General features: G+C 53.3%; 1 protein-coding gene across 3 annotated transcripts; it reads left to right on the forward strand.

The window, feature by feature from the left end:
* The first annotated feature begins 952 nt into the window (after nt 1-952).
* On the forward strand, nt 953-13,497 carry Arid5a (AT-rich interaction domain 5A). 3 transcript variants are annotated; one of them, XM_090336416.1, is made up of 7 exons: nt 953-1,021; nt 9,727-9,842; nt 10,609-10,729; nt 11,027-11,079; nt 11,482-11,579; nt 11,825-11,984; nt 12,268-13,497. In XM_090336416.1, the coding sequence occupies exons 1-7, from the start codon at nt 1,018-1,020 to the stop codon at nt 13,474-13,476; spliced, it is 1,761 nt and encodes a 586-aa protein (XP_090192542.1). In that variant the 5' UTR covers nt 953-1,017; the 3' UTR covers nt 13,477-13,497. The 3 variants fall into 3 exon arrangements, with proteins under 3 accessions (XP_090192542.1, XP_090192544.1, XP_090192543.1); XM_090336418.1 differs by lacking the exons at nt 953-1,021; nt 10,609-10,729 and having other exon boundaries at nt 9,814-9,842; XM_090336417.1 differs by lacking the exons at nt 953-1,021; nt 9,727-9,842; nt 10,609-10,729; nt 11,027-11,079 and having other exon boundaries at nt 11,501-11,579; nt 11,889-11,984.
* The last annotated feature ends 338 nt before the right edge of the window (nt 13,498-13,835 follow it).

A 13,835-nucleotide genomic window follows, 5' to 3' on the forward strand; every position in this document is an offset into this window, starting at 1 on the left:
GCCTAGTCCAGTGGTCTTTACAGGATGGACAAAGATGAAACTCAAGGCCTGTGAAGTATCCTGATGACATCCTGCATCTCCACCACAACCTCAGCTGTCCTGGAAGTAGAAGTAGCACAATCAACACTGTAGTCATTGCTTGGGTAGTGGCTAAATACTGGCCATAAGGTATCTGTTATCAAATCTGCAAGTGCTGGCCCTACAAATCAATCCCATAATACCTGGATTGGTGGTTCACTTGTAACCCTAGTTACTTGAGAAACTCATATCCAGGGGATCTCAGTTCAATGTCAGCTCTGGCCAAAAATAACTTCAAGAACTTCCCTATGTCAACAGGAGACTCTGGGCATGGTGTGGTAATACTTATCATCTGAGCTATAGCAGGAAGTGTAAATAAGAGGATCTCTGTCCAGACTGACCTGGGAAAAAAAAGTGGGACCTTATCTCATGAATAACTGGAACAGCCCACTGTGTGCTAGTCATGTCTGTAATCCTAGCTACTCAGGAGGCTGAGATCTGAGAATTCGAGTGTTACCTCTAATTAACCACCAAAAAGACAAAGTGGAGCTGTGGCTCAGGTGGTGAAGCCCTAGCCTCCAGCGAAAAAGCTAAGGGACAGTGCCCAGTCCCTGAATTCAGGCTGCCCTAGAACACAAGAAAAGAAAGAAGGAAGAAAGGGAGGGAGGGAGGGACGGAGGAAAAGAGAGAAGGGGGAGGGAGAGAGTGACAGAGAGACGGAGAACGCAGACTGCCGCAGGGATTCTTGCGTGGCTTCACTTTAGCGCACACTACAACTCCCAGGCGCACCCGGGGTTAGGGGGTGGACACCTGTCCCGCCTGAAAAAATGGGGCCCACCAATAGGAACCTAGAGCGGGGTGGGGGCGTGGCCGTGGGGGCGGGGCCTCGAGGAGCGGCCGGAGCGCGGCCGCTCGAGTCAGTCGCGCGGGGAGCGCGGGGAGCGCGGAGACCGGAGTGCTCAGGGTCTCCGGGCGGGCGACGCCGGACCTCGCCCGGCCATGGGTAAGCCGCACGGAGGCCCAGCGGGGAGGGCGGAGCTCGCGGCGCCGCGTCTCCTTCGGCGGTGGAGGACGGAGGACCCCTCCTTGGGAGGCGGAGGGGACGGGAGGTGGGCTCGCGGGGCTGGGGTCGGCGCGGGGAGCGCGGGCCGGGGCGCTGGCGGCCCGCCAGGCGCGGGCCGGGAGGCTGGGGCTGGGTGTCTCCGCGCGTTCTCCGAGAAGAGGAAAGCCAAGACAAGACACACAAAAATAGTCGGGGCGGTCAGGGGCTTCCCGGGCGTTTGTCTCGAAACTCGTCTCGGGACTGAAATTTCTCCGAGCCGCGTACGGTTCTGTCATCCCACTTCCTGCCGCGGTTTCGGTCTCGAGCTGGGCGCAGCGCCTGTGTTGTGACAGCTGTCGGCAGCAGTCTCTGTGCCGGGCCCCGGGCCCTCCCCCGTGACACCGCCGGTTCTCAGAACCCGCCGCCCCCCTCCCGGCGTCCGGGGCCGCGAGACCGCACGACCGCGCGGCTTTCTACGCCGGCCACCCTTTCCTGAAAGTGACTTCGCGGGTAGTTAAAGAACTTGCTCGGGGCGCTTTGAAGAATCAACGGTTCCTCTTTCGGCGCTGGTGGTGGGTTCAGTTTCTAGTCACTGCTTTGCTTTCGTCTCGCCTTTCTTGTCTTCCATTCGTGCCCCCCAGGTCCCCAGAGGGAAGCAGGCAGTTTCCCTAGGCGCTCCTCTTCGTTTTCCCGACTTTCTCTTTCTTTTCTACCGTGTCTTCAGAAGGGACAAGGTGTCATCTGTGGAACTGATGGTGATGTGGGGATGCAGAGGGCAGAAGCCAGCTGCTGGTGTGCTAGGAACCCTGGCCACATTGCACGTAGCCTCCCCTGAGGGCGCAATCCAGGCCACACATCTCCTTATCAGTCTAAGAGTTATCGGCCAGGTTGGAGTCACACTGTCCTCCACATGCTTGTCACCTGGATGCAGGAACCCTAGGGCCCAGGGAGATCCCAGTGTCCTTACAATGGCCTATCCAGCTTACCTTTGTATACAGGCAAGCCTTTGGGCCTCGGGCCTGTGTGCAAGGATCGATCCGCAGAACACTAACACTGCAGCTCTCAAGGTAACCTGTGCTTCTTGCTCTCTGCCCAATCCCACTGTTGGGAACGGATGAACACCACCTCTAGTGGTGTCAGGGCAGAAGAAAGTGGGGAGTGGTGGCTAGAGACCATCCAGTCTCCAAAGCTGAGTTGCAGAATATAGTCTGATTATCCAGGACCTAGAACTTGACGTGACAGAAGTAGAAAGGGGTTTACAATCAGCCCTTCTACTTCTGATTTACAGTCAGAGAAACTGAGGCAGAGAAACCAAGTCTGACAGTGAGGGACAAGCTGCCAAGACTCTTTGCCCCTCTTTCTCTTTTGCTTTGTTTCCTGGGTGGGAAACTGCCCTGGAATGGCCACAGCCCCTCTTAGGCTGTTGCAAGGGAGTTGGAGGGTCACAGTCGGGTGGGTGTGTAGAAGGAAAGTGGAAGAGTAGAGAGGTCAGGAGGTGGGCCTTTGCAGGTGTTCTGGCTGTATGGTTGGGAGACTTACCAACACTGAGTCTTGTTTCTCCTGGGTGGTGGGGGGGGGGGGCAGGAAGTATCCATGGATGGAATACTTTCTGTTACCATCAAGAATCACCCACACTGGGTGGGGAAGGGTAGTAGGGGTTCACCCTATATGGCAACAGAATCTTTTAGGACATCCCAGAGCTGAGTGGCAGTGGATCTTGGAAATTGGTACTCTCACACTTGGTGCTATCACCCCTCTGCTTGTGTGCACCTCTCTGGGCTGTCCTCTTGGTCCCAGCTGCTTGCAGATTCTTCATGTCCCTCTCCCCCACTCCCAGCGGAGGTGCTGAGGCTGGGCTGTGGCTGTGGCTGGTTCGAAGGGTATGTGCAGCTTGTCTGTCCTCAGTGTTGCCTCTTGGCAGCTCCCCTTCCCAACCCACCCTCTGGAGCAAGCCCCAGGAGTGGACTGCCTGGCAGCCTGCTCCTGGGCCACAGAGTGGACTGGCTGCTTCAAAGGCTGTCTTTGTGTCTGTTCCAGCTGGAGCTAAGAGAAACTTAAGCCAACAACGTCAGGCAAGGGGGTGGGGCCGTGTCTGCTGGTTGTTATTGAGGCTGCTGTTGCAATTATTGTTGTAATTGACGCAGTCTCCCTAGTCAGTGACTTTTCATGAAAGGAAGTGTCACTTCCTTCCCATCACACCAAGAGTAAGTGGGGCAGGCTAGGGGAAGAGGGAGGGAAAGGGGTACCCACAACTAGCCCACCAGTCAGCTCAAGCTATGTGCCCTTGGGCTAGGCTCTCACCCTCTCTGGACATCAAGACTGTTTGGGATCAAACAGACTCATTCCAAATGCCCAGGCTGATGTTTAGAGAGTGCCTTGGGTAGTGAGCTACCTTGGGGGATGGGTTCAAATCTCACTGAGGAGGTGTGCACACACAGGCTCCATTGTGGTTTGTGGGGAAGTGTCATTTCATGCTTTCTTCTGCTTGGAACACTGGCCACTAGGCTAGCACACATCTTCCAGATAAGGAGACAGAAGCCATGGCAGACTTGGTAGATGAGGCACCAGTGTGGTTCCCAGCACTCTCCTCCTTCTGCCTAATCTCATCTGATTTCAGCCTTTGTCTGGCAGGGCTAAGGACAGACTCTCAGGTGGTATGACTCCCTATAGTCTCTATGCTGTCCTTTATCCAACTTCTGTCATGGATAAGCCCAGGGGAGGTATCTTGAGTTTTGTTCAGTGACTCCATCGTTAGAGACCTCACTACCTTCACTTTCCTCCCTTTGCGTAGACCCCCAGCCACTTGTCCAGGTAGGCTGAGTCCTGGCCAGAGGCAGCATTTGGTATCAGGTGGTAATTCCTTAAAGGGTTCTCCTGAAGACTGAAAGAAGATTAGGGAGAGACCCCAGAACCCTGGGGGCCTCTGAGGCCAGGGATGTAGATCTATAGTGGTAGAGGTTTGTCCCCTCCCATCTTGGGTCTGGCCAGGTTGAGCTTCCATACAGACCTGCTTGTGTTAGCAGAGCAACTGGGGGATACAGATCCACTCAGGAAAAGTGGGCAACTTTGTACCCTCAGCCTACATTCAGAAAGCTCGAAATGTCAAGGGTTGTTGTCTTGGAATAGTCCCATTTTTTTGAATCAGAATCAGCTGTGTGACCTGAAGCAAACTGTTGAATCAGGTGTGACGTCTGCTTGTTGATCATCCCTGAGCTGGGGGCGATTCTGGAAGGCACTTACAAGATGCCTTGTCCAAGGCTGGCCAGAATACATCTTTGAGTGGAAGACCTATGGTTTGGAAAGGGAAGGGATCACTTAAGAACACACTTTTAGGAGCATGCTCTACTTAGAATGAGTGACTGAACGGAAGCCCTTTGTTGTAGTTCAGGATGTGAAGGCTGAGCTGCCTCATTCACAAGCCATGGAGCTGAGTAGACATCTGCATCATGACTCATGAGGGCCTAGGGTAGTCCTCCCTGCCCTGCCCACTTGATGCCTAGGTTGGGACTGGGTCTTAGGCTCATCTCCTGACCCCGCCTCCCTGGATCCTCTGGACTGCAGTAGATGAGAAACGGAAGGGGAAGGGACGTGTGGAATACCAGCCCTTTGTTGACTAGCAAGGCTTCTCTAGCACTGTTGTCTAGTTACACAAAATTCTAGGATCAAAGTAGGAATAAACTAGGTGGGAAGGACACAGGGCCAGGAAGGAATTTCTGCCAACCTCAGAGGGGACCCTGAATGAATGCTCTTAAAAAGAAGGGTGCATGGGCCGGGAGTTTGGCCTAGTGGTTGAGTACTTGCCTAGCAGGCACGAAGACCTGGGTTCGATTCCTTGGTACCACATAGAAAAAAGCCAGAAGTGGTGCTGAGGCTCAAGTGGTAGAGCTCTAGCCTTGAGAAAAATCCAAGGACAGTGCTCAGGCCCTGAGCTTAAGCCCAAGACTGGCAAAAAAAAAAAAAAAAAAAAAAAAAAAAAAAAAAAAGAAGGGTGCAGTGTCAAAACAGTATCATTGTTCCTCAGCTTCAAACTATATGTTCCATCCCATCAAAACCCCACTGGTTTATTCATTTATTTATTCATTCATTCATTTTCAGAAAATGTGGCTGCATTATCCAGAAGTTCAGATAAATTATTTTTTTTGTTGGTCCTGGGTTTTGAACTCTGTGCCTGGACACTGTCCTTGACCTCTTTAGCTCAAGGCTACTTGCCCTACCCCTTGAGCCTCAGCACCGCTTCCGGTGTTCTAGTGGTTAATTGGAGATAAGAGTCTCATGGTCTTTAGTGCCTGGGCTGGCTTTGAACTGTGATCCTCAGATCTCAGCCTCCTGAGTAGCTAGGATTACAGGTGTGAGCCACCACACCCAGCTCAGATCATTTTTCAACTGTCTTTTTCTCTCCCTCATTTTTTTTTTTTTTAGTACTGGGGATCAAATCCAGAATGTAGCACTTGCTAGGCAAGCACTTTGATACTGAGCTACATCCCAGCTCCAGATGGAATATTTTAAAAAGAGAGCAATAATGAGAGGCTTGCCCTCTGAACAGCAAAATGTTTCATAAAGCTACAAAAATTAAGAGCATGCATGGATGCCAGCATTCCACAGTGAATGGAACAGACTAGAAAGTCCAGAAATAGTTCCTAAGGGGCTCCTTATAAGCATTGGGATTGCGGGGCAAGTAACATTTCAGGAATGCTACTGGGGGAGGGGGTCACTCCGTGAGTACACCCTAACTAGTGTGTGTGTGCTGGGGGGCGAGGGCCGCAGGGATATGGGTAGATCTCTAAGTCACACCACCAGAGTAGATTCTAGGTGTGTACAAGTGAACAATGGAACACCAATCCCCCTTATCATTACTGTTTGCTGAATTGAAAAAGTCAGGCCTGAAAGACAGTCTTGTGGTGAGCATAGGCTTTTCTTGTTTGTTTGTTTTTTACTCTTGATTCACCCCGGGACCCTGAGGCCTTGCCTTGGAGGGAGCCTTACACATAAGCTCAGGGCAAGACAATGAGTAATGTCTCATGGAGCCATAGTTACCCAGGTTTCTCCAGCCTCTGCAGATAGGGATAGGCTGGACTGTGGGCTCATCAATTTCATAATTCACTTCCCTCCGTTCGAGGCCTAGCCCACCATTCTGTGCTTGGGCCTGTCATGAGAACATACGAGAGCTATGGGCTGGGTAGGCCAGAGGGACCAACCCGCCCCACCCCCGTTTCCTTCCACATCTCTAACCGTGGACTTCAAACTTAGTTTTCACCAGAACCCTTTTTACAAATGAAGATTTACCTGGAAGTCAGATGTATGAGTGATTGGGTCAAGGTGCAGCTACAGCTGGGGGGAGGGAGGAGAGTCTGCCCCTCATCTGCAGAAGTAGGCACTCTGAAGGCCCTGCCAGGACAGAAAGAGCGCTAGGGCTGACTGGAAGACAATGGAGACCAAGTTCATCTGGGGACTCAGGACAGAGAGAGTGTGTTTCCTGGGTGGCAGGAGGCAGGAGCTCTGATCCCTTTCCCATCTGGGGTTAAAACAGCTCGGATTGGTGACCTCGTTTCCAGGTAACTTGAGTGCCCAGCTCCAGGATATTTTTCCTGAGCGTGGCCCCGGCAGAGCTCACAAACTCCAGAACTCAGTCTGACAGCCCTCTGGGATCCCTGCGGAGAGGGACAGGTGTGTGTGGGGGTCTTTATACTGTCATGGTACTCTTTGTACGACCTATTTATCTAAAGCCTGTGGGCAGAGACATGCCATTGCGTTTGCATCCAATCTGCTGAAGTGAGAAACCTGGCTTGCTCTGGAACACTCAGGTGGCAATCCTTCCCTGCCCGTGGCCAGGATGTGAGGCAGCAGGAAGGAAGGGAGAGGGAGGCAGGATGTGTGGAGTAGACAGGCAAGAGCAGTAACAGAGAGTTCAAGGCCTCTCCTATATTGAATGAAAGGATTGAGAATTTGGTTGGAGAGGTATTAGGCTGAAAGTCAGTTGTTAACACCCAGCACTTCTGGGGACTGGTGTGAATGGAATGACTGAAACTTGTGAAGAGGGTGACTGGGTCTTTGGGCCCAGGATGGATGTCTCTCCTGGTGTAAATGGACTCCTTATCAGGGCTTTGCTAATGGACCTGTAGGCAGACACACTTTATTTTGAATTCTGGTTCCCCAGGGAGAACAGCCACTTGACCTCTCTTGCTTATTTCCCCTACTTTAAAATGGGAACTCTCCTGGGACTAAGTGACAGAATGTACATGAGAGAGCCAAGGACTTGTACAATGAGAGTAAGTAGTAGCAGATGGAGCTATTGGGGGCCAGGAGTGTGGCCTAGTGGTAGAGTCTCGCTTAGCAGGCATGAAGCCCTGGGTTTGATTCCTCAGTGCCACTTACACAGAAAAAGCCAGAAGTGGTGCTGTGGTTTGAGTGGTTAGAGTACTAGCCCTGAGAAAGCCCAAGGACAGTGTCAGGTCCTGAGTTCAAGCCCCAGGACTGGCAAAACCAAAACCAAAACCCAGATGGTGCTATCACAGGGAAACAAGGATCCTGAGGACCTTTGTTCTTCCAGCCCTCCGAGTGGTGTTAGTGTGTGTTTATGTCCCTAAAGACAATTATTTTTCTGGTGCCACCATTTGAAGTCAGGCTCTTGTAGTCTTGTTTAATTCCTTTGCTCATGGCTGGTGCTCTACTACTTGTGCCATATCTTCAATCCAGCTTTTTGCTGATTATTTTAGAAATGGAGTCTCACAAACTTTTCTTCCAAGGATGGCCTAAAACCACCATCCTCTAGATTTCAGCTTCCTGATGTGAGCCACTAGTACCCAGACCTAAAAACATTCTTGTACCTGGGATGGAGGGGGAGAACCCACCGTTTCCAGCGATAGGGACTTCCTGAGCTAAAGTGGACCAGGAGTCAGGACTTGTCTGTAACAGTTAACAGACAGCAAAAGAAGAGCAGAGAAGAGGAACAAACAAAAGAGAACGTTATCTAGACCAGACATGGTGTTTCAATCCCACTACTAAGCAGCAGAGGCAGGAACATTGAGAATTTGAGGCCAAAGTGGGCTGCTCTCTCACAAAACAAAACAAAAAAGAAACCCAAGGCTGCTGGGCCCAAGTGGCTCACCCTTGTAATACTAACTACTCAGGAGGCTGAGATCTAAGGATTGAGGTTCAAAGCCAGCACAGGCACAGAAATCTTCAGAAAACTGGAAGTGGCTCTGTGGCTCAAAGTGGTAGAGTGCTAACCTTGAGCTAAAGAACTTAACCAGGCATGGTGGCATGGTGACTCACGCCTGTAATCCTACAACTCAGGAGGCTGAGATCTGAGGATCGAGGTTCAAAGCTAGCCCAGGCACAGAGGGACCTCAGACTCTTATCTCCAATTAACCTCAGGAAAATGGGAAGTGGGGCTTGGCTCAAGGGTGGAACAGTAGCCTTGAGCTGAAGAGCTCAGGGACAATTCCCAGGCCCAGGAGTAGGGCAGTAGCCTTGAGCTGAAGAGCTCAAAGTCAGTGCCCAGGCCCAAGAGTTCAAGCCCCATGACCAACCTAAACAAACTAACTAAAAAGCCTGGAGCTCAGTGGTAGAATACTTGTCTAATATATACAAGTCTCTGGGTTTGATCCCTTCCTAGTAAAGAAAAAATAGATTGTTGTACATGCCTATGATTCCAGCACTTGGGAGGCCAAGGCAGGAAGATTGAGGGAGGCCAGACGGATTATCTGTTTTAGTGAAATCTTGTCTCAAAAAAAAAAAAAAAAAAAGGGACAGCAGGGACTATAGTCAAAAGATGTGTGTTCCCCTGTCAGATTTGCTCTGTTAATCTGCTGCATGGCTTAAGGCAGTTTCCAGTGGTTGTGATTTTTGCAATGGCAAAGGATTTGCATTTTTGCAACCCATTGGTTTCCCTGAGTTGAGTGGAGTCCATGGCCCCTTTTGCATGGTTGAACCTTGCAAGTAGGCTTCTCTGGTGCCTACTGGCTGCTGGGGTGGATTGGAGGGCTGGAGGCCTCACCACGATATCGGGTAGTTAGACAAATGACAAGGTAGTCTATCAGGATGTCTGTGAGTGGCCAAGGCTAAGACGAGAAATAGGAGTGACCAGGCTGGCCAAAGCCATCCAGGGGAAAGGGACTTGGATCAGGGAACTGAAGAGTCACGAGAGGACAGCACAAGGCCCAGGTAGGAGCAATTAGCACTGTGTGCCAACTCAGGTAAACATCTCACAATTGGTCTCTGGTCGTCTCACAGTTGGTTATTTATTTTCATCTGGATTATTTTTGGAAGAACAACCGTCCAGGCCCACTATGTGGTGCTATGGAAGTCCAAGTCATGGGGGCCTCGCAGTATCCTCCGCCGCTGATCTGCTGTGGAACTCTTTGCCCTGCCCAGCCTCCCCAGACTTGACCCTGATGAAACTTAAGCGTTTCCCTGCAAATGAAAGGAGAGAAGAGCCACCAGGCTGCTGGGTGCTGCTGCTGGTGGTGGTGGTGGTGGTGTGTGTGTGTGTCTGTTGTTTAAAGGCAGAGTCCAAGTGCATCCAGGAATAACAGGCAGGGAACATGGGATGGAAAGGAAAGACTGTTCCCTCGCCTGGCCCACTACAGCTGGGGGTGGGGGGACCACTCCTCAGCAAGATGCATCTCATGTGCCCTTCCTCCCTTTTCTTCCCTCTCTCTTGGCAGCACCCTCTGCCAAAGGGAAAAGAAAACAGTCAGAGGAGAGTGACTCTTTGGAACTCCCTGTGTCCCCTAAATCTGATGGTGAGCAGAGCAGGAGCCAGAGCCCCATCCAGCTGGAGGTGAGTTAGGAGACTCCTGGGGCCTCTTCTCTGACACTTTCAGCCTGAACTGCAAGTAGAACCTGGAGACACCTTGAGCTCTGAGGAGGGAGATGTGATCCTGCCCCCAATTCTGCAGACAGCTGGGTAGGGCCCAATCAGAAGGGGCAGGAGCTGGGTGCTAGACAGGCAGGAGACTCACATGTCCCCTGTGGCAGTGGGTTTCAGACGTGGAACTTGGCTTTCCAAATGAAGATGATATGCTTCAGTACCAAGAAAGGAAGAAAACAAAGATGTATCCGCCCATCCATCCATGCATCCATGTTGACTGCATGGAGGCAGGCACCTCTGGGGGATGCAGGCCTCATGGAGTGGCCCCATAGTACAGAAAGGACCCAAGATCCTTGCTCCTTTAACTTGTACTCAGGGGGAAGGGACACTAAACCTGCCTTTCAGAAGCTGAGACTGCTAGGGGAGCTAAGATGGAGAGGTAAAATCAAGAACAAGATAAAGAAACAGCTTAGAGAAGGCAAGGCTACTCCAGTGGCTGCTTCCAGTCCTCTGCCTTGGGCTGCTAGGCTCCTGTGGTGCTCTGGGCTCAAGCCCTGTCCTGAGCCCTGGGCACTAGTGCCTGTGTGACCCCTCCCCCCCAAAAAAGACTGCAGTCCAGGGCAGGAGGCCAGGTGCCCCTAGGGAGTCTGGGGTTGGGGAGAGGCACCTCTCAGTCAGTGTTGCCCAGCTACCTACCAACCGGGGTCCATCCCCACGCCACCTGTTCTCTCCCCAGGACTCCCTTGAGGCAGGCGGGGAGCGGGAGGAGGAGCAGGCCTTCCTGGTCAGCCTCTACAAGTTCATGAAGGAGCGACACACGCCCATCGAGAGGGTGCCCCATCTCGGCTTCAAGCAGAGTGCGTCCCTGGGGTGCAGGCAGGGAGGGGGGCCGGCAGGGATCCTCACCTAGCCAGGCTGATGGGGAACTCTGGACGTTGACAGCTTCCAGGGGCTGTAAACAGAAAGGTGCCTCCCTGCAGGCTTAGGGCTGATAATGGGTGGAGCCACTGGAACAGCCTCTTGGCCACTGGGCCAGTGGGGTCCTCACTGGACTAGTGTGCCCTCTGTCTACTGGCCTGTCTGGGTGTGTAAGGGTGCAGGCTGCCCCCACCTCTGCAGAGGCTGACAGCTGGCCTGGCCCTTCTTTCCTCTAGTTAACCTGTGGAAGATCTACAAGGCAGTGGAGAAGCTGGGGGCCTATGAGCTGGTAAGGAAGGCTCACTCTGGCTCTTGCTACATCATACCTCTCAGTGTAGTCCAGATGCACTCCAGGGAGAGCTGGGGAAGGGGAAAGTTAACTGTGCACAGGGAGGAAAAACTAGAGCCCCCAATCCCAGCCCTTGCATGCTGCTGAGAGCAGGGACCTGTCCTGCCTGCTGGTATCTTGCTGCTCCAAGCAGGTTTTCTTTTCTTCCCCTTCTGTTGTGCCTCCTGTCCTCAAAACTTTCTTGAGCTAGCAGTCACATGGCCCTTGGAGGAAAGGTTGGGTGCTGTGTGGTCCCCTTTAGCATCGTCCCCAGCTACTGGAGAAATAGGCCCTGCATGGGGAATCTGGGGCTTCAAAGACTCTGCCGCCAGGGGGCGCTGCCTCACATGATGCCCTTTGCAGGTGACTGGCCGCCGCCTGTGGAAGAACGTGTATGACGAGCTGGGAGGCAGCCCTGGCAGCACAAGTGCAGCCACCTGCACACGTCGCCACTACGAGAGGTATCCAGGATGTACCACTGTCTCCCTGGGCAGAGGACTCAATGCATTGAGTCTTCCTCTGGGCCAGGCATTGTGTAGTGACGTGAGCAAGAGCTGTGGTTGGCTGTGTGTGCCGGCAGGGTGGGGCCGACGCTCTGGGGACACCATAGGGGCCATTCTTAGTGGCAGTGGTGGAGAACCAGAGGGGTTTGGATGGAGCCAGACAGAGGCCAGCCATGTGGGATGACCACCAGCCTTCTCCTCAGGCTGGTCCTCCCATATGTGCGGCACCTGAAGGGGGAGGATGACAAGCCACTGCCCCCCTCCAAGCCCAGGAAACAATACAAGATGGCCAAGGAGCACCAGGCAGATGAGGGGGCCACGGAGAGACTGAAGAAGGCCAAGGAGGAGAGGCAGGTGGGCCTGGTAAGTGTTGATCCTCTGCCCCTCTTAACTCCTTACAACCCTCCTACCCACCTGGCTGTCCTTGCCCTGGGTCCTATGAAGCCCAGCTCACGTTCACCTGGCCTCATGTCTGGATTGTAGCCTGTAGCCATCCATGGCACAGGGGACTTGGTGAACGTTGTGCTGTAAGGACCAGCAAAGGTCCTGGATACCCTTGGAAGCTCGGCTGCATCCAGGTTCCCCGAGTGGAATGTATGACCTAAGGCATAACCCAGCCCTAAGTCAAGGATTTTTCTTATTCTAGATGATTCCAGGAAAGACCAAAACGGAGGCTACTGACCTGGAACCAATTCCTACCCAGGGGCCCCCCAAAGACAGCATGAAACAACCAGATCCAGCTTCTGAGCCCTCCTTGCCCTTCATGGGTACCAGTGGCTGCCCTGAGGCCTACAAGCGGCTCTTGTCCAACTTCTACTACAAAGGGACACATGGCATCATGTCACCACTGGCCAAAAAGAAACTCCTGGCCCAAGTCAGCAAAGTAGAGGCCTTGCAGTGCCAGGAGGAGGGCTGTCGCCACGGGGCAGATGGCCCTGAGAAGGAAGCCCCAGAGAGGCCTCAGACCCTAAAGGGGCTGGCTGAGAACTCAGGGCACCGTCTGACCCCGCAGGAGAGACTGCAGGGCCCTGGGAGCAGTGTCAAGGCTGAGGTTCAGGCAGAACCCTGCCCCCCGGCCCCCATCTTCACAGGCTGTTTCCACGCCTACCCCACTGAAGTTCTGAAGCCCGTCAGCCAGCATCCCTGGTACATCTCCAGCCTGAAAGACAGGGTGCTACTGGGGTCTTCTAGCAAAGAGGAGGGGCTTTCAACCCAAGAGCCTCAGCTGGGGTGGAGCGGGGATGCCAGCCATCCCTCTGCATTCCAGAAAAGCAGCTCCAGGAAGAGCAGCTTCTACCCCAAGCCCCGAGCCTGCTGGGTGTCCCCCATGGCCAAGGGTCCTGCTGAAAGCCCCCTCCCCCAACCCACCCCCCACAGCAGTGCAGGCCACGGCCATAAGCGCAGCCTGGAAGAAGATGGTTTTGCCCATGGTGGTAAAAAACTGAGGGCAGTGTCTCCATTTCTGAAGGAGGTGAATACCAAGGAATGTGGGGCTAAGCCCATGGCACCTGGCTTGGCTGTCTCCTGCCTGCTGGGCCCATCCCTGGGGCCTACTGCCCCGGAGGCCTACAGGGGCACTATGCTGCATTACCCGCTCAACTTTGCCAGCACCCCAGACCATTTGAAGGGCCAGGCTACACTCCCCTTCAGCCCCCTGGTCATCCCAGCCTTTCCAACCCACTTCCTGACTGCCACAGGCCCCTCTCCTGTGGCCACTGGCTTGATGCACTTCCCCACTCCGTCCTTCCACAGTGCCCTCCGCCACAGACTTGGTCCTGCTTCATCTGCCTGGCACATACCACCGGTCACTACCTACACACCGCCCCCCTTCTTTCACCTCAACACCAAGCTATAGGCTCTAACCTGTGTACTTTGCTTTGGCGGGTGTGATATCACCCAAGATGGGCAGGCATTGCTGGGACCCTGGGCTGGAACCCATTGCCCAGGATTAGGCTGGGCAGGCTGGCACAAAGGGAGGTAATCTGAAAACTGGATTTGTCTCAAGAAACCAGCCCCAGAGACTTGTGTTGTATCAAGACCTGGAAATAGGATAATGCCGCTAGAACAGAGGCCAGGATCTGCATGAGGGTCTTAGGAGTCAGACGGCAGCTCAAAGAACCCAAGCTGCCCACAGAAAGTCCAATAAAAAGACATTATGATTGCACCCAGCCTTGCCATGCACAAGGACCCTCTTGAGTTCAGCTGAGGTGGGAG

The sequence above is a fragment of the Megascapheus bottae genome, chromosome 7, assembly GCF_031878675.1.
Source record: "Megascapheus bottae isolate mThoBot1 chromosome 7, mThoBot2.hap1, whole genome shotgun sequence".
NCBI lineage: Eukaryota > Metazoa > Chordata > Mammalia > Rodentia > Geomyidae > Megascapheus > Megascapheus bottae.

Bases quoted from the DNA above. Each gene is read 5' to 3' on its own strand.
- Arid5a (XM_090336416.1), top strand. The intron at 10,730-11,026 runs GTGCGTCCCTGG...TCTTTCCTCTAG, and splicing joins CCATCTCGGCTTCAAGCAGA to TTAACCTGTGGAAGATCTAC. The intron at 11,080-11,481 runs GTAAGGAAGGCT...TGCCCTTTGCAG, and splicing joins AGCTGGGGGCCTATGAGCTG to GTGACTGGCCGCCGCCTGTG.